At 40.1% G+C, this 19982-nt stretch overlaps 1 protein-coding gene across 1 annotated transcript in view; it reads right to left on the bottom strand.

Annotated features, from left to right (window-relative positions):
* LOC126369388 (protein Lilipod) overlaps nucleotides 1-19982 on the bottom strand; it is a 50558-nt gene that overhangs the window by 8695 nt on the left and 21881 nt on the right. Inside the window, exons 5-6 of the mRNA XM_050013776.1 lie at nucleotides 5546-5698; nucleotides 442-635 (exon numbers count right to left, since the gene is read on the bottom strand). Of these exons, the coding sequence (XP_049869733.1) occupies nucleotides 442-635; nucleotides 5546-5698 (347 nt within the window). The remainder of the gene's footprint in view (nucleotides 1-441; nucleotides 636-5545; nucleotides 5699-19982) is intronic.

Below are 19982 nucleotides of genomic sequence, written 5' to 3'. Positions count from 1 at the left end.
TGTCCGAAGTATACAAAATGTTAGTGACATCGTAACGAAAACTTTGAGGGATGATTCAGACCATGAATCTGAGTCGACAGCCTCCGTGGTCTAGTGGTTAGAGCGTTAGGCTCACGTCCTGGAGGTCCGGGTTCGATTCCCGATGGGGACATTGTCGAAATCACTTTGTGAGACTATTCTTTGATTGGTAAGGACTTTTCAGGCTTGAATCACCTGATTGTCCGAAATAGTAAGATGATTCCGTGCTTCGGAGGGCACGTTAAGCCGTTGATCCCGGCTATTAGCCGTAAAAACACCTCCACCAACCCGCAGTGGAGCAGCGTGGTGGAGTATGCTCCATACCCCCTCCGGTTGATTGAGGGGAGGCCTGTACCCAGCAGTGGGACGTAATAGGCAGTTTATGTATGTATTTATGTACGCAATAATAATAACAAGTCCAACCTTCCTAGCAGCAACAACTGTGTGCAGCCGGTCAGCGAGCCCCGCCTGCAGCGCTCCATTCCTCAGCCGCAGCAGAGGAGTCTCCTTGCCGAGCGGCGACGAGCGACTGCCCTTCATAGATAGGTCCGGGTTGATCGACGCCGATACGTCGCCGCGGTCCGGGTACATCGGCTCTGGGGATATGTAGCCTGCTCCTGGAGACAAAAGACAAATATTTATCTTTTTAAATTATTCTTAGCTTTTTTGACGTGATTTATTGTAGATTTATAGATGGTCTGAAAGAGAGGAGGACCTACCCTGCAGTGGGTGGATACAAGCTGCACTTAACAATACATGGCAGGCTGAATAAGTTCCTATATGGAGTTAGATAGTAGAGAAGAGTCTTGGCCGTTCACTTTTACGAGTATTTTTACGAATACTTAGTAGCTCAATACTACCTCCATCCATACTCTAGTAACTCTGTCTGTATGTCTGTTATCTTTTTACGCTTAAACTGCGGAACTGATTTAAATAAAATTCTGTACGGCGATAGTTTGAGATCCAGAAAAAAACACAGGATAGTAATTATTTCCGAAATCATCCCCTAAGGGAATACAAAGGGGTGGGAAAGAATGTGCCGCACAAGATAACGTAATCTGAAAACTAATTTGACATCTTAAAGAAGGCATGTATACAATATTCGGTTGCAATACTTTCCGTTTAAACTTTTCTACCGCTGATTTGTGAAAAATAAAACAAAATTCCTTTGCATTTTCGAAATAGATCCCACTGCAAGGTGCGACCCAGCGAGCGACCGCAGCAAGCCTAGAAGGCAAAGCACCCGTTCGTGTATTAACCATGTTCCATTCAGCTATGATGTCTCACTTGTTTGTCGCGAGTTATTCATATATGCCGCGGGAGCATAGCCAGTGGAACCGAAATTCAAATTCAAAAATATCTTTATTCAGTAGGTAACATAGTTTTACTTTGAATCGTAATTTTTTACACAACAAACGTCTCATCCGCCTAAAACTACTGCAGCTTCTCACAACCTGCATAGCCGGGGAAAAGAAGCTACAAGAATAACCTCGGCACAGGGTGCAAGGCAATATGCACAAAACAAGCAAATTATTATGAGGCAACAAAAATCATCTTTCTGATCCCTAGTTTGGTTAGGACATTACAGGCTGATCACCTGATTGTCCGAAAGTAAGACGATCCGTGCTTCGGAAGGCACGTTAAAGCTGTTGGTCCCGGTTACTATTTACTGATGTAAGCGTCTCGTGACATGAGCCATGTCAGGGGCCTTTGGCGGCTCAGTAATAACCCTGACACCAGGGTTGATGAGGTTGGTATTCCACCTCACAACCTACACAATAGGTAAGAAGAAGGACACATCTCCCTTGTTTCTCTCTCTGTAGTCGACACTGTTCTCTAAATAGCCCGATACATTAATTATTTGCGATATACTAAGCGATACATATCTAGGGCAATAACTGTCGACCACGTGGGCCTATCTTGGCCCGAGTATGACGTCCGTAGTAATGACATTATTTATGATTTGATAAGGTGTTTATTTATTATAATTAAAATAGAGTATGTGGCCTTGGAGTGAAACTAATGACGGACTTTCCACGCTACCTCAAGCTACGTTCCTCATAAACAATATAGATGGCGCTGTACAGATTTTTCTTCTTTTCGCCTATTCAAACCCACTGCTGGGCACAGGCCTCCCCTCATTGAACCGGAGGAGGTTTGGAGCATACTCCACCACGCTGCTCCGGTAGGTAAGTATAATTAGTTACAATTTTAATAAACAGTCAATGCAAACCTAGTTGCACTATTTAAGCAGCCTCGTGATAAATATTAATCAAATTGTAATGTATTCCTCAATAAGTCGGTGCACGTCTGCGCTCCTACTACAGGAATGTTGTTACCGCCTCCACACTGCGCACTTACATCTATTTTACTTGCTAAAATCATTAAGAGCATGCGCAGACGACGGCACACCCCGGACACTTCGTACAAAACACCTCGGTTTACACAGACACCACACATTGACGTTATCGTACACGCGCATCTGTGTGTGTAACGTGTGACGCAACGATTGAAGACTAAAGTAAGAAGACCAAGCGGGGGTTAGGTAAGCCTAGCTCTAGTGGGGATCGGAGAGTTGCCGTTCTATACGTAGTATTATTCCTTATTCGGGACAGGAACGCGTACAGTCATGAGCAATATAATATACCCACTTTTGGAGTCTGTCGCACTAACATATTTGACAATTAGTGAAACTTACAGTTCAATTTATCAAAAAACTTAATGTGACATGGTACCAAAGTGTATACATATTAATGCTCGTGACCGTACCTGGCGGCCATTTTGACGTCGCTGTCTTTTTGACCGCCATTTTGTTCTATCGTTCGTCTCCCCGCCTCATCGTCTGCGCAGGCCATTTAAATTAGTTAATTGAACGCCAATCGTTTACGCCTAATATCTGAGAGAAGTTGTCGATTGCAAACGATCGATATAATATAAAGATACTTCAAGGGCAGCAGGCTAGACGCATTCACAAGCCTATTGAAGGAATTGGTTGCTTAAGACTTAGGTAACAACTTAGTTAGTTGTAACTTTGTAGATAATGTAAACGAGAGTCTCGGCCCTTTAACTTAAGCCACACCCCGGACACTTCATACAAACGACCTCGTTTTACACAGACACCACATATTGACGTTATCGTACACGCGCATCTGTGTGTGTGACGTCTGACGCCATACGATTCAAGTCTAAACTATGTTCGAGGGGGGTGAGGTAAACCCAGCTCAGACGTTGGTGGGGAGCGGAGAGTTGCCGTTCTATACCTATGTAAGTATTATTCCTTATTCTTTGATTAGGCACCTAAGTCGTAGGACGACGCAAGCGTAACTACATCTAGCAAGATGTATTAATAGAGTAGTTGGTAGATTTCACACACAGACACTATCCCATTTATAATATTAGTATGGATTATTATCCAATAATAATGAAAAACTTTTAGTTTTTTAAACTTGTCAACTACCCTATTAACCTGTTAAGGTAAATTCAAATATTAATTTAAAGTAATAATACTTAAGTACAAAAACCAGTATATTTAAGTCAAATCTACAGTCAAACAATTAAACAGACCACCCAACTGTGTTTATCCAAACAAACAACCGATTACAACCCGCAAATAATACAATATTTATTTACAAACCACAATAGTAATTCAAATTGTATGTCTGTGTTTACGATAGCTTTAATTAGTCAGTCCAAAATATTTGCTTTCAAAACGCAGTCTGTCAATATTAATTGCGGATAACACGGCGACAAATGGCACCTGCGGTCCAGTGGTTATTCAAATTCAAAATTCAAAAATATCTTTATTCAGTTGAATCGACAATTTTTAAATAACGAACGTCTCATCCGCCTAAAACTACTGCAGCTTCTCACAACCTGTATATCCGGGGAAAAGAAGCTGCAAGAAAAACCTCAGAACAGGGCCCTAGACGTTCTTTAAAAAAACAAATAAACATAAAATATTGTTATACAATTAAATGTTAGGGTCGCGATCTTGAGGTCTGGGTTCGATCACCGATAGTGACATTGTCGAAATCACTTTGTGAGGCTGTCCTTTGGTAAGGACGTCAGACGGCTTGAATCACATGATTGTCCGAAATGGACAAACCATGCACAGTCAATACATTAGCAAAGTGCGTATGGTTTTTGTTCATCAGCCGTCAGCCGAAGGTCACTCGAGGTTATTCCAGTCACGTCACTAGGAAATATACTGCAAACAAGTTCGGCGATTTGTTTGTCTTCTTTACAAATATAAATGCAGCGTTTGAGCGAAGTTCTATGAGTTTACTTCTAATATAATTCATACTATAACAAATCATACGGTTTAAGTCTTCTTCTATCGTATGGGTTGTGAGGTGATTACCAACACCCCCATCATCCCTGGTGTCAGGGTTATTATTGAGCCATAGGCCCCTGACATGACTCGTGTAACGACTACTAACTTACATCAGTAATTAGTTACCGGGACCAACGGCTTAACGTGCCTTCCGAAGCACGGATCATCTTACTTTTTGGACAATCAAGTGATCAGCCTGTAATGTCCAAACCAAACTAGGGATCACGTGATTTTTGTGATCTGTCCCCGCCGGGAATCGAACCCAGGTTCCCCGAAACGTGAGCACATCGCTCAACCACTGTACCACAGATGCCGTCAAAACGGTTTAAGTGTGAAAAGGTAACAGATCAGACTCTTATCTTAGTGTGCCACATTATACCTACTACCATGAAACACCTTCAGTTTGTGTCTTTGCAATAAATGAATATGACAGACCACAATAGAAGCTAGTAAGTATCAGGGTCTAGGTGAAGGTTATTTGTTCTTGCCTTTTGCTGTAGAAACGTTGGGCCCATGGGGTCCAGAAGCACGTCAATTTTTAAAGACGATTTTAGCTCGCCTCATCGAGGCAACTTTCGACCATAGAGCAGACAGTTATTTTGCCCAATCAGTTTGGCGGTGCAAAGAGGCAACGTGGCCAGTATTCTGGGGACTTTGCCTCGATGTGGTGAGCTGGAGGACATTTTTTATTTATAGCTTTTTATTCTTATTTTCAAGGAAGGGGCAAGTCACAGGGACTATAACCTGGAACCTGACAGAGGGCAGCAGCAACTGTCAGTACTATTCAGAGGCGGAGGACAGGAGTCCTAGTATGGCTTTGTAATAGACTACTCTGGGCGCCATCCCACTTGCGTTAGACAGAGTACTGCGGGGCGGAAGGCGAGAGGGATACCGCTGCCCTATTTTTCCCTAAAAAAGTAGCATGGAAATGCTGCACCGACAAGAGCGTGGCTTTTAAATTGATGATGATGATTCTTATTTTAAAATTTGTTTTTTATAATGTATGTGTTGTTACAATTGTAGTTGAAAAAAAAATTAAGCTTATGTTACTTTTCAACAGTTAAGTAGGTTTTAATTAAATATTATTTATCAATTATTATTACTAAATACAATGTTAATAAAATATATAACATAGTCACTTTACTTTTGTATTTATAATATTAGTGTGGAAACTGTGGATGTTTGTATTAATACCTGTGGCAACGGCGTTCTGTATACGCCGCCTTAGAGTCTCCTCCTCACAGGAGTACACGTAGTACTCCTCGTGCAAGTCTCGCAAGAACTGTGGCTTCACCAGCACCGCGCTCACCACGCCGAACAGACGCACGAAGCCCAGCGGGGTGAACACTGTGGAAGATAAAAATGCTTGATTAGTATAACACAATTAAAACACATAATAACGGGTTCTTACCGCGTTTAAAGCAGGGATATGAGACTCCCGATATTTCGACACTGTTGCAAGTGCCATGATCACGGGATGACTGATGAGATTGGAGTGGAGTAGTATAACACAGACAAAGGAGATTGTGTCATTTCCTATATCGTCATCATCATCATGAGCCGGAAACCGTCTACTGCTGGACATAGGGCTCGCCAGAATGACTGATCCTCTGCTGCCTGCATCTATCGTTTTCCCGTAGAAAAATGTATTTGTATTTTAAAGAATTAATCGACACAATGGGTAAATAGTCTCTAGTAAAACCAAAAAAAAGGGAAGACTGCGGTGGTCAATGACGATACGGCATGGCAGTTTTAGCAGAAGTCTTCTTCTTCTATCGTGTGGGTTGTGAGGTGAATTACAAACCTCATTAACCCTGGTTTCAGGGTTATTATTGAGCCGCCAAAGGCCCCTGACATGGCTCATGTAACGACTACTTACCTACTTACTTATCAGTAAGTAGTAACCGGGACCAACGGCTTAACGTGCCTTCCGAAGCACGGATCATCTTACTTTCGGACAATCAGTTGATCAGCCTGTAATGTCCTAACCAAATCAGGGATCACAAAGTGATTTATGTGATATGTACCCACCGGGATTTGAACCCGGGACCTCCGGATCGTGAGCTCAACGCTCAACCACGGGACTGGCCGATATCAGAAGAAGTAATACCGCAGAGTAAACCATTCTAACGTACCAGTACTAAAAAGCTGAGCTAACACTGTCGGTTACAACGGTCACCGCACCTATCGGCACACAATGCAAACGCCACACTATGCTAATCCCTCAAACAATGATATGGACTATTGAGAGCCCGTCCCCTAACATTGCACAACGGTTGACCTCGATTCCCCTTTACAACGCATTGGTTTTGATTTAAACAGGACAAACACTGTGTACCTTTGTGTAAATATTGGATACGGCGTTTTAGTTACTGCGCAGATTGTGAATTGCGATCTAATTGCTTTTTGGGAAAATAAATGACGGTGTTATAGAATTACTGAAAATTAAGGATGTAGGTACTGTTGGTTAAAAGTAAAATCGTTTCCAAGTAATGGTCAACTTAAGTTGGATATTTCATGAAATGATCATATCATGAAATGATCAATTCTAAGACCTGGATGATGTTATGTTTAAGTTACTTATTGGCCCCGATTCCTGCAGACACCTCCTAATTTCACTTTAAGTTATACCTGTCATTTTCTTATCCGCCGAAAAGGAAAGGGACAGATGATCGACAGCTCTAAATTTTAGGAAGAATGAATAAATGAATGAATAACAAAAAGGTATCTCGCTGGTATGCAAACCGTTTGACGTGTGCTGACAATTTAATTATATCGGGTTATTAGCCAATGCAATTTTTATATGGTTACTTTTACTTAAGATTTGTGCTTAAAATTTACATGTTTCATAAATTTTACGCTTGTCGATTACCCGTCCCTTTCCTTTTAGGCGGATAAGAAAATGACAGGTATAACTTAAAATATAATTAGATACTGTTTACAGGGATTAGCACCATTATCTAATATTTTATTCATCTTTACTTTAAAGACTCTATGATCTCAATTCTTTCATTATTTCAGTCTCCAGATAAGATAAGATAAGATAAAATCCAGCACTTCAAAATACGTCGCATATTCTAACATTTCCGGGATGGTTAGTATTCAGCGAACGAAATACCTCCGCAATTGGCTTAGAATTTGGCGCACGAGCATTCCACACATGCGCAAATATTGCGCCGAGTCTTTATTAGGCATACCTGTGCACCTTGGGTATGCTTCGATGTTTACTTAAAATAGGTCAAACGCTTCGTCTTCGAGCCTACCTAATGTTTAATCGGCTTGTTTCCTTATACGAGTTTAGTTTACAGACTAAATGGGAGCTTATATTTTATTCCACTTTTCTTGTGTAGTTTGTGAGGTCAATGACCAACCTCATCAACCTGCTAACACGGTTGACATGGCTCATGCTTAGGGCAACCCCAACTCAAAAATATCTTTATTCATTAGGTAACATGGTTACACTCTGAATCGTATATTTTTACATACGTCTCATCCGCCTAAAACTACAGCACCTTCTCAAAAGTTGTATAGCCGAAGAAAAGTAGCTCCAACAAGCGTCTCCGGCGGCCCATGTAATGACTTTACATCTTACTTAAGTCAACGTTAAGCAGTCGGCCCCTGGATGTACCGTGCCCTCCAAACCACGGATCATCTTACTTTCAGACGATTAAGTCCACCTGCAATGTCCACCTGGATGTCGAGCCTTATAAGTCAAATCCATATTAGTTTGACTTATATTGCGTTTCGAAATCCCAAGAATAAGGACGATAATTTTGCCGAAATTACGGTCTAAACATTGATTACAGTAGTAATAAGTAACCTGAGCAGTGTGGGAAGTGGTATGCGTTCCATAGGTAGAGCGTGGTTCCTGCAACACGACATACCGCAATACTGGCTCGATAGTGCTGTCCAGAACCTTCGATTACGATTCGTCGCTTGGCTTTGATAGTCAGTTAGTAACTTAGTGGGTAGATTAATTCTTTATACCGGGTGTTAGTGACATCGTAACGAATACTGAAAGGGATGATTCAGACCATGATTCTGAGTTAATATCTAGTGGAATTTTCCGTCGCAAAATTCATGAAATTTTGAGTTTTGTTTTTAATTATTTTCAATTCCATATTGTGCTTTTAGCTGCATAGAACCCAAATTTCAATAAAAAAAACAATAATGACAAATTATCGAAAATTTTCGATGTAATGGAGACAACAGCTGCTCGAACGGGTCAACGGCCACACGCACCGCGCCGCGCGCCCCGCTCCGCACGCCCCGCTCCGCGCGCCCCGCGCCGCACGCCGGCGGCGGCGCGGCGGCGGCGCTGCCTACAAAGTAGGCACTACGAACCGATCCTATTTCTTTCTCTGTCTATCGTAAATTATAAATTTATTTTATTCTTATTCTTAAATGGACGGATAATCAACAGGCATAAAATTTATGGAATACACGTCAATTTTAAGCAGAAATCTAAAACAACCGACAGAATTAAGTTACCAGCGAGATACCTTTTTGATTCGACCGGGTTATTCATTCATTTACTCATAGGAATCAGGGCCATTATCTACCTAAAACAGTTGAAACAGTAAATAATTGTATTCTTTGTTGTCATTAGAATAACTAACAACCAACTAACACAACCACCACAGATTAGGTAATTAGTTACCTACTATATCAACCATCCACCAACTTAGTATGTAAGTACCTACGCAAAACCTCGCTACACAAAAATCGAAAATAAATAAATAAATAAATCTTTTAGATCAATACCCATTATTGTTACAAAGCAAGACCTATCGGTACTATCGCTAGTATCGATCTAAATGTACTATCACTACTTTCGATAGTTTAGACAATTTTCAAGTTCAACAATTGATAATCTACCTATCGATAGTTCGGCAACTCCGTCGCGTAGGCAATGTCGGCATGTTCAAAGAAAAAAATTGTCCGAGTGGAGTGATCTTATTTTTCTTGTTACATGTTGGTACCGTACCGAGGTACTAAGTACTAAGTTATTCGTATTTTTAAATCTCATTGTTAAATCATCAGTAAAGAACTAATTAAACCTATCCTGTTCTGTGTACAATATTCATGTAACGGCTACGTGCTTACATAAGTACCTAGTAGACGGGAGCAACGACTTAACGTACCTTCCGAAGCACGGATCATTTTACTTTCGGACAATCAGGTGATCAGCCTGTAACGTCCCAACCAAAGGCCTTATAAACAGATTTTTGTGATATGTCCCCACCGGAATACGAACCCGGACCCTCCGCATCCCATCGCTCAACCACTGGACCACATAGGCCAAGAAGGTTCTAAGACATAATTAAAGGATCCTGGGACGCAAGACCTCCGAGTTAGGGCTTGTTTGATCTGTCTTGATGCAACGCAACGCGCGCCAATAAAGTAGGCATTACGAACAGATACTAGGTATTTCTTTGAGTTGATAGGTATCAAGTGAAGTTTCCTGTCGCCAAATTCATAAAAAAAATAGTTTTTTTTCAGTCCCATATTGTGTTTTAAGCTGCATAGAACGCACCTTTAAAATAAACAAATAAAAATTACTAATTATTAAATTTTATCAATGTCATCAATAATAATAATAACGTATCTACAACTTCAGCTATGCGCAGGTGAATAGCCGGCGCACGGGTCAAGGGCAACGCTCGCCAATAAAGTAGGCATACGAACAGATACTATTTCTTTCTCTGTCACTTGCACCATAAACATACTCTCTCTCTCTCTCTAGTCGTCGGCTGGACTCGGCCGCGGCCGGTGCGTCGTCGGCGCCCTTAGTCGGCGCCTTTGATGCTTTGCGCTAACGCCGCCGCCGCGCGCTTCCGCTCAGTCGAATACTAAGCTTGACCCGAATCGCGTGATGTTTTTCGAGGATATTTTTTTCGTGTTTGTGAGTGTTTTGTGTTTGTTTTATTCTGTAAATGAGTAGTGTCGACTATGATGATAGATCATAGACCATTTACTGCGCAAAAGTATGGAAGATTGTTGATGTTTATTAAAGAGCAAGGTGTTGTGTTTGTGAGTGCGTGTGATACCTACCTACCGCGGAGGAAACGCGATGTTGCATACCTACGTGACGTGACATGTTCTAGGGTACCTACCTAGGTACTTCATCCGAAGGAATAACAATTAAGGTAAGGCAAGAGTAGAGTTTTTATTGTTAATAAGTTAGGAACGTTTTAATAACTGGTAGGTAGGTACCGTGCGTGAAAAATCGTGGCAGTAGGTGTTCTACTTCAACAAACAACATTTTTAAACGTTGAACCACTACTAAGCATCTAAATACAAGAGAATGAAAACTCCTACCTAGATATCAACATCGTATCTCACACGCGTAACGTAGCCGCGCGTAAGTTTAGCGTCTGTGTGGCGCGTTGTTCGACTTACATTGCGGCACAGTAAAAATTGAAAATCTTAATTAAACATTTGCGACAAGAAAAACACCCACCATCGTTTTTAGTACAATAAAATAGGCGTTCCATTTTTTTTTTCGTTACGATGTCACTAACACCCTGTATAATCGATAATTTCAACATAATACATTCATTTCCCCTGCGTTGTCCCGTTTCTCACGGGGTCCGCTTACCTAACCTAAAGATTTCACAGGTCCGATTTGTTACAGAAGCCTGTCTGGCCTTCCAACCCGCGAAAAGAAAACCAGCACTGGTTAGGTTAGGTTGGTTGGTTGGTGTAACCATAATCTAGACTACAAGATCCTACTGCTGGGCAAAGCTACTGCACTGCCAGTGCGTATTTCGGCCCGTTCCTTTCAGCAAGCGTCCAAGTGGTCACACCATCTCTTTTGAGGTCTACCAAGACGTCTAAACCGGTCATAAGGCACCTAATGCGTGACGATCCGCGCCCACAGCTCAGGGTGCACGCGACAAACATGTCCAGTCAATCAGCTGTGTACGTTCCACATCAGCAATTCCAGTTTTTGAACATAGTGTTGTATTTCCGAATCATATATCTATTCGAAATTTGAAATCTTTATTAATTCAAAAACAATTTGCACAATAAATTTAAAATAAATAAATAATAATCCGAAATAAATCAATTTCTGACTATCGATAAATGATGCTTATTGTCGACGACACTAGGGCACAATTTGGCATGTTTATGTGTCCAGCGCCTCCGTGCATTTCCTCGCGTGACAAATCATACACACTCGAATGCTCGCATAATACCATCACGTGTTTATACACGAAAATAACATTTTATTTTTCACGTGTCATTTATAATGCGCATCTTTAGTGGACACCTTTTTACGAGTTATTTTTTCTTTTTCTTTTTTTTCCGTGGATAAATAATGTTTTGATGTCAATAGCACCTGAATTGACAATGCTATGCGATATAGTATCATTATTTATTACTTACACATCAATGCAACATGTGTAACAAGGTAGGTATTGAACTGAAAGTCAGAAAGCGAATAAATAATGCAATGTTTTTTCAATTAATTAACCTCTCTTGACTCTTGACTTTCATAACCTTCAAGAACAGAGGAATTTTAAGACAAAAAATAAACTGCAGAAAAAACTGAAAATCTCAATAACAAAATTGAATAACGATTCAAAAAATGTTTTTAAAACTGTGCCGACCGCGGCCGTGAGAGTTGGGTTTCGTTTGACATACAGTCATGAGCAATATAATGTACCCACTTTAGGACTCTGTCGCACTAACATATTTGACATTTAGTGAGACATACAGTTCAATTGGTCAAAAAAGTTAATGTGACATGGTACCAAAGTGTATACATATTAATGCTCGTGTCCATACATACAAAAACATCCTATATACGCCCCACTACTGGGCACATGGCTCCCCTCAATCAACCGGAGGTTACATAGGTACATAAACCTAGGCGTATAGATACTACCACGTATTCCCATTTGTTTCGATGTGGATTTAGTTTTAATTTAGTTCTCGCCAACAAACTGTTTTGCAGTTTGGCGAAACGTATTTTTTGTAAAACTGCAGTGTATATTTTTTTGAATAAATAAATTGAAAAAAAAAGTTGAAGTATTATCTGGCTTAAGTGAAGATGGGCAGGACACTTAGCAAGAGGGGAAGACAACAGATGGACTAAGGCTGTTACTGAATGGTGGCCAAGGGATGGTATGCTTTTGATATTGTGTGTTATTTTTATTTTATACTAACATTAGAAATAATAATAATATAAGGCCTCTACATGTTGGCTTCGGCCCCACGCACGCCTTCCAAAAGTCCGGGCCTCCATAAGCCCGAGATATGAAAAAGACATACAATAATAATAATAGATTATTATTAATAATATATTATTATTAATTTATTATTTTTTTTTATTTTGATGATTTTTTTAGTAATAATAATTTTACTTTAAGATTATAATTAATTCTACTTGCTTTGAATAAAATAAATTGGAAAAAAAAAACTAACATTAGAAATAAATCATTTACTAACACATATGAGTCAATGGTTACTTGAAATAAAGATTTATTTATTTATTATGCGATATCGAGGCAGACCACCAGCCCGGTGGTCGGATGACATTGTAAGGTATGCCGGAAAGCTGAGACTTGCACAGGACCGGAAAGGATGGCGTGGAAGAGAGGAAGCCTACACCCAGCAGTGTGTAGATACAGGCTGAGTAGATAGATTATCTGACAATTCGCGTTGTCACCGCGTGTAACTTTCGCGTCGTCTGCCCCGGCAGGGTTGGAGGCGTGAAGTTATTTTTGTTTTATTTTCATACAATGTCATAAGATTTCATTGTGCATAAAAATACAGCTTCATTTTACAATTAGGCCGGGTGCCAATATTTACATTTGGGAGCTCTACCGATTGTTGTCTTCTATTGTGTCTATGTGTATGTAGGTGTATCTATCTATGTCTGATGAAACCTAAGAACAAAAACGTATTTTTTCTTAGATTTTTTTAAAAGATAGCCTATATCTATAAAGAATCTTACGTGACGATGCAATCGTGAACGGAACAGTATCTTAGAAAAGATTAAAACTTTTACTCGCATTTACGAACACGCAAGACTGAAATCTCTTCGCTATTATTAGAGAATCCACAAGGAAGTGAATGCGGACTCTTTAAATAACAACGCGCACTGGCAAACATGTTACCAACAGAAATAAAGAAACAAACGAGCCCGTTGCCATGACAACCGTTCTGTTTATGTTGTCAAGTCAATTTTGGTAAACAAACGCGAGCTCATAAAAAGATTAATATCACGATGAGTTTCAAAAAGCAAGTGATGCATGCAGTGCTCAATGATCCGAAGAAGGCCGAGCTGAATGAGGAATGGAACAACTTTGTCAAACGCATCGGCGAAGTCGGGACCCTCGTCCGCGACATGGCCAGCGGTGACAAGGCGAAGGCTGAAGCGGCCAAGATCCTGGCAGACCAGTACCTTGAAGGGAAAGTGATCGATGAAGATAACGTCAAGATGACTGTGAAGACCAACCGGACCGTGATCAACCAGCAAGCGTTCAAATCCCTGGATACCAAGGACACGGTGAGGAAAATGCTGAGTTACATAACTTTGTTGACTAGGAGAACTTTGTTTAATAAATTGAGCAATTAGTATGTGTAATTTTCCTCGTGATAAAGCCTGCCTGCTTTGCCTGTTATATTTTTAAGGAAACAAAAGCTAAGAAGCATGTTTCATCATAGTGATTCTTCTTATACTTACATAACTGAAAATAATTTTATTATACTGATGTCACGCTTTTGTTAACTTGGAGAGTGGCATTTCATTTATAATAAGAATAAGATAAACGTAGGTAGAGATATGATGATTGTATAAACTAATAAGAATGTTTAGAACAAACAGCGTAAAGAATAATACTGCGTATAGAACGGTAACTCTCCGCTCCCCACCAGCGGCCGAGCTAGGTTTACCTCACCCCCGCCTCGGTTTTACTTTAGTCTAATTGTATGGGCGTCAGACATCACACACACAGATGCGCGCGTACTATAACGTCAGTGTATAGTATCTGTGTAAAACAAAGTGTTTTGTATGAAGTGTCCGGGGTGTTCTTTAGTTTTAAAATGGTGGTTAACCACTAGGACTAAAATAAAGCTTACATAGTAACTATTAGCTACCTGATTTGTGGCAACGTAGAGCTGGCGCTCGCGCGGTAAAGCGGCACACGATAAGAATGAGTTTTTTTTGTATGGAGTGTCCGTTCTGTACCAACAGTGAGAAGATAGAGATAGGACTTCAATACTAAGTGTGTCAAGATGTATTGTGGTACTGCCCACCCCGATAAGAATCACAACGTACGCACGTGACAATAAGCGAATGTGGGTTATCACCCTTTAGTACTCCTAATATATATCAATTGCGATGTGTAATACTAGTTATTTAGTGTATGCGCACGAGTCGATTAGCGATAGACGTATGAACACGTGGGAAATATCACAAAGATTACGCGATATTATGACGATATCAGTTAATCTTACTCATGGCTACGTTTATGTATTATTGTGACGTAGAATCATAAAAAAGTCATACATACATAAACTCACGCCTATTTGCCACCGGGGTAAGAAGAGACTATGTTCCATTTGCATTTGTATTCCATTTGCTTCGATCCTGACACAATTCTCTTGCTTCCTGCAAATTTGTCATACGTTTCATACACGCGCGCCGGTTCAGAGTAGATCGAACACAAAAAAATCGTACGTAAATAAATTTTGACCTCTATATCATTGATAATTCATCGAAGAATAGAACAACGCATTTGCTACGTTATAATTATGACACTTTTCCTTACAATTTACTACGTACCCGCACTTGTCTTCCGGATGAGAGAGCCCTGTTCAAAAGAGAACCACTTTCCTTAATCCCTAAATAGTAACATAAAAATAAATAACCAACAAAAAAATATCAAATTAACCCACTTTTATGTTACTTAAACACTTATTTGTATAAGATAAGTAGGTAGAAAACTTGTTGGCATTCGTTTTTTTTTTTCGAATACCGCAATGCGTTTAAACCAACGATGCCAGTGCCACACTTATCACACTATGTATACAGGGTGTTAGTGACACCGTAACTAATATTGAGGGGGATGATTCAGCTCATGATTATGGGTTAATATCAAGTGGAATTTTCCGACGCAAAAGTATAAAATTTAAACTTAATCAGCCTATATACGTCCCACTGCTAGGTCTGCTTGGACGCGATCAATTCCCAATGGAAGCATTGTCGAAATCACTTTGTGAGACTGTCTTTTGGTAAGGACATTGCAGGCTTGAATCATCTGATTATCCGAAAAAGTAAGATTCCGCGCTCCACACGGCACATTAAGCCGTTGATCCCGGCTATTAGCCGTAAAAAACATCTCCACCAACCCGCAGTGGAGCAGCGTGGTAGAGTATATACTCCATACCACTTCCAGTTGATTGAGGGGATGAAACAATCATGAATTGACGGAAAATTCTTCTTGATATTAACTCACAATCATGACCTAAATCCCTCAGTATTCAATACGGTGTTACTAACCCACTGTATATAAAAAGTTTTATTATAATATCAAACACTCGAATAGTCCGCTTTATATATTACATTATGTGCATATATAAACGTCTACACTTCATGTTTATCGATACTCGTTCAATATTTTCATACGTGCGTCATGAAATAGGAACGGCAGAGATCTCGTGGCGAACATCATAACATAGCTCTTTAGGTATGCTATGACAATACCTGTGAACACATTAATTGTTCAGCGCATGCTATTAAGAATGCGTAGTGTATTTTATCAGTGAAAGCAATTTGGCTCGTTGTACCTTTATAAATAAACAGTTCTATATACACGCTATCTATAGTGTCCATTACACGCTCAAGGCTACCGTCTCGGGTCACTTATTGGGCTTGAGAGTGTAATAGCATTAGAATTCGTGATGATTTGGTCTAACAGAAAGCTCGGTGAGGTGTGGGTGCTTAGTTCAACTTGCGATATATGCGCCTCTGTCTACAGGAGCTAGCAGCCAAATTACTAAACAGTATTTTATGTTTTTTTTTTAAAGAACGTCTAGTGCCCTGTGTCGAGGTTTTTCTTGCAGCTTCTTTTCCCCGACTACACAGGCTGTGAGAAGCTGCAGTAGTTTTAGGCGGATGAGACGTTCGTTATTTAAAAAATGACTATTCTAAAAGTTATTTTTGAATTTTGAAAAAAAAAATAGAATTTGAATTACCTCTAATTTAATTTAATAAAATTTAATTTTATGGATAACAGACATAAGCAACTTTTATCTTTGTTTTTTAATATAAATTATTACCTTTGTTATTATACCCAGGTACAATGCATCTTCCATCCATTATTATTCTGATCAAATAAAGTGAAGCAATACAAGTTCCATGAGTCATGTCAGGGGCCTTTGGCGGCTCAATAGTAATCATGACACCAGGGTTGATGGGGTTGATAATCTACCTCACAACCCACACGATAGAAGATAGGTAGCAACATAATTCTATACGTATCTGATCCAAATACCAAGTAATAATTATGTTGGATTTTAAAATTTCACGAAACGCATCGTATACCTGAAGAAAGAGGTCTATGATATTTTTTTTATGTCTATGGCAATATTCTAGATTAGTCTATGAGTGGTGTGACTTACACTTTTTCCCGGAATGACGAAACGATAATAATTGTGAATGTAACAAGAATACAATAAACTGTGTGGAGCTGATTTGCCAAGCTTTTATTTCTATCTCACAATTATTTTTATATTTACGCCTCTGCCATTACATTACATTATATTTTTAAATAATTATGTACCCCGAGGAATGAGAAAATAGTCAATTATCACCGCCATCTATATTTTTTAGGGAACAGCCTGGACACACCCGTAAGCGGCGCCAAACGAAAAAAAAATCAGTTTTTTTATTTATTACGGAATGCTTACAGCTCCACAGTACACATGTCAGGTGACAAACAATAAGAGAAGGATTAAGACCGTATTACGTGAGAATGTAAACCTTTAATTCCCACACTTCACTAAGCCGTTTTTTCCTTTGCCTTTCAACAGCGTTAAATAACAATGATTACTGAAAGAAAATTACTTTCAGAACAACGAACAATTGACAATATGGCGGAAATAATGCGTGAAGTATACGTAACACGATTACGTAACGTTCCAGTCGACAGTTTCAGCCTTTAGTTATATGAAAAAAACCCGAATGCATTTTGTACTAATACAATACTATAATAATAGATATAGATAGATATTGGTGCCGACTCCAGTACACATCATCTAAGTTTATTTTAAGTTATACCTGTAATTTTCTTATCCACCGAAAATGAAAGGGACGAGTAATCGACACGCATAAAATTTATAGAATACACGTCGCTATTTTTGGTAAAATGGTCGCATTCTTAAGAGGATCTGCAACAATTCAATTCATCTGCTGAATCAGATTGCAAGATTGTACGACTTTCCATAGAAAAGTGTAAAAATTGGGAATTCATATTATGAATCGTAATATGAATTGAAATATGAAAATCCATAAGTGGCCATTTTAGGATTTGCAATTTAATTCATAATAGGAATTATGATATATCAAAAGTGGCTTTTTAGGCCCTTAGTTTTGCGGCAATTTGCGTCACTTGGCGGAATTGCACAAACCCGTATTAGGTATAACATAACGGAACCATCACGGAACTCGCATCATGCCTGATTGCCTCAAGGCAAATGTACGAATATTCAGAAAGGTCATTCAAATACCTACCTACTTAGATTTCCATCCATTAGAGTTTGAGTTCATATTTGGATCGTACATAATTGATATCACGTTGTTTCCAGGTTTCAGGCCGGGCAATGGCAATAGATTCGCCCCCTAAATTACGAGGGACTTTCTGGGGAGTTAAAAATGCCACATCGAAGCAATTCATTTAATAAAACAATATTGCATTTTGACATTTGTTTGTATTGCGCACTTACTTTTATATGCGCAAATGTGATACGGCTCACCACCTATCACGTTGGTCTAAAAGAAAGCTCGGTGAGGTGTGGGTACTTAGTTCATCTTGCTATTGATGCTCTTTTGACTACCCCAATTGGGATATAGTCTTGAGCGTATGTTATGTACGGTCACGAGCATTAATATGTACACTGTGGTACCAAGTCACATTAACTTTTTTGACTAATTGAACTGTAAGTCTCACTAAATGTCAAATATGTTAGTGCGAGAGAGTCCTAAAGTGGGTACATTATATTGCTTTTTTAGATGAATTGTTTCGATGTGGCAATTTTCACCCCCATGTTCTGAGCATGGGATCACCGATAAAGACGTACATACATTGTCTAGTGTTTTCGCGCGTAAATGAACAAACGTCTGTGTCACGTGAGCCGAGGGCGAGTGTGGAGTTGCAGTTTGTGTGCGTGCATTGTCGAGCCAGTGACCTACGGCTAGAATAGGAGTCTCAACAATGCCTAAATACCTCCATCTACTAGGGAACAGAGGCGTGACGCAATTTTATGTTATGTGCGATAGCCTATTATGTGATCATGACACCTAAATGGTTAGGTACATTTTTTGTCGCGCCGTATGCTAGTTTTGCCTTCCATTTTTTATTTGTTTGACGTAATAAGTACATGTATAGTATATTATATACATAAAAAATGACCAGTTACGGAGTTTAATATTCAGGTTCAAAAGTATTAAAGCGGAATTTTCCTACTCGCTTACAATTTCTTCATTACTCAACTTGAATAAGGTAAACTGAAACCATATTCAAATGAAATAGGACTCTAGTTCAAACGTCGCAACCTTGTCAAATGACAGTACCTAAGGACGGTACCGTCGTGTTCAATTTTAATGAGTGACCAGCACTACCCAAATTACTTGATCAATCAACGTCTAGTCTATATGTCTAAAAACAATCTGCGATCAATAAAACAACATGGAGTATCAGTTGTTTTAACATAACATACCATCTAACCTCACGACTTATCCCAATTGGGGTTATCAGAGATGCATTCATCGCAGGAAGGCGGCGACGGGCGCACTTGGTCGCGATCGACCGAGCGCCGCCTTGATGGGGACCTGTGGACGGTGGTCGGGGGACCGCCGTCCACAACATAGGTCTCGTGCTGTAGGGCTCCCCAAGTGTTCCGGGCAGTCCTCGGTGGAGGGGGAGGCGCTTGACGCGCTCCCATGGGTGCTGGGCCCTAAAGGGCATCCGCCGGCGGGGACGCGGTTGTGTGCAATTGCGTTCCCGTATCCCCGCCACACGGCGGCAAAGAGGAACACCGTTGGGTTTTAGTGAGTATACCAGGTGGCGACACCCGGGGAGTCCCACATAACCACGTCGTCCCCCCGGGCAGCGTGGTATGCGTAACGCATTTCCCAACGTCAAAAAAAAAATGCATTCATCGCAAGAACTAAGTACCCACACTCCACCAAGCTTTCTGTTAGACCAACGTGACAGGTGGTGAGCCGTATCGCCGTCCGTAATGGTCGAGTCAACGATGTTAGTGGAAACTGCACCTAGGTAACTAACTCATTGGTGCAAGTCTGATACCAGGGTTCGAACCCACGCACGCCTTCCAAAAGTCCGGGCCTCCATAGGCCCGAGATATGAAAAAGACATACAATAATAATAATAAAAAG

This window comes from Pectinophora gossypiella, chromosome 9 (genome assembly GCF_024362695.1).
Source record: "Pectinophora gossypiella chromosome 9, ilPecGoss1.1, whole genome shotgun sequence".
In the NCBI taxonomy this organism is placed as follows: Eukaryota; Metazoa; Arthropoda; class Insecta; order Lepidoptera; family Gelechiidae; genus Pectinophora; species Pectinophora gossypiella.
Note: the sequence above shows the minus strand (reverse complement) of the source record. Positions and strands in the feature narration are given on the sequence as shown.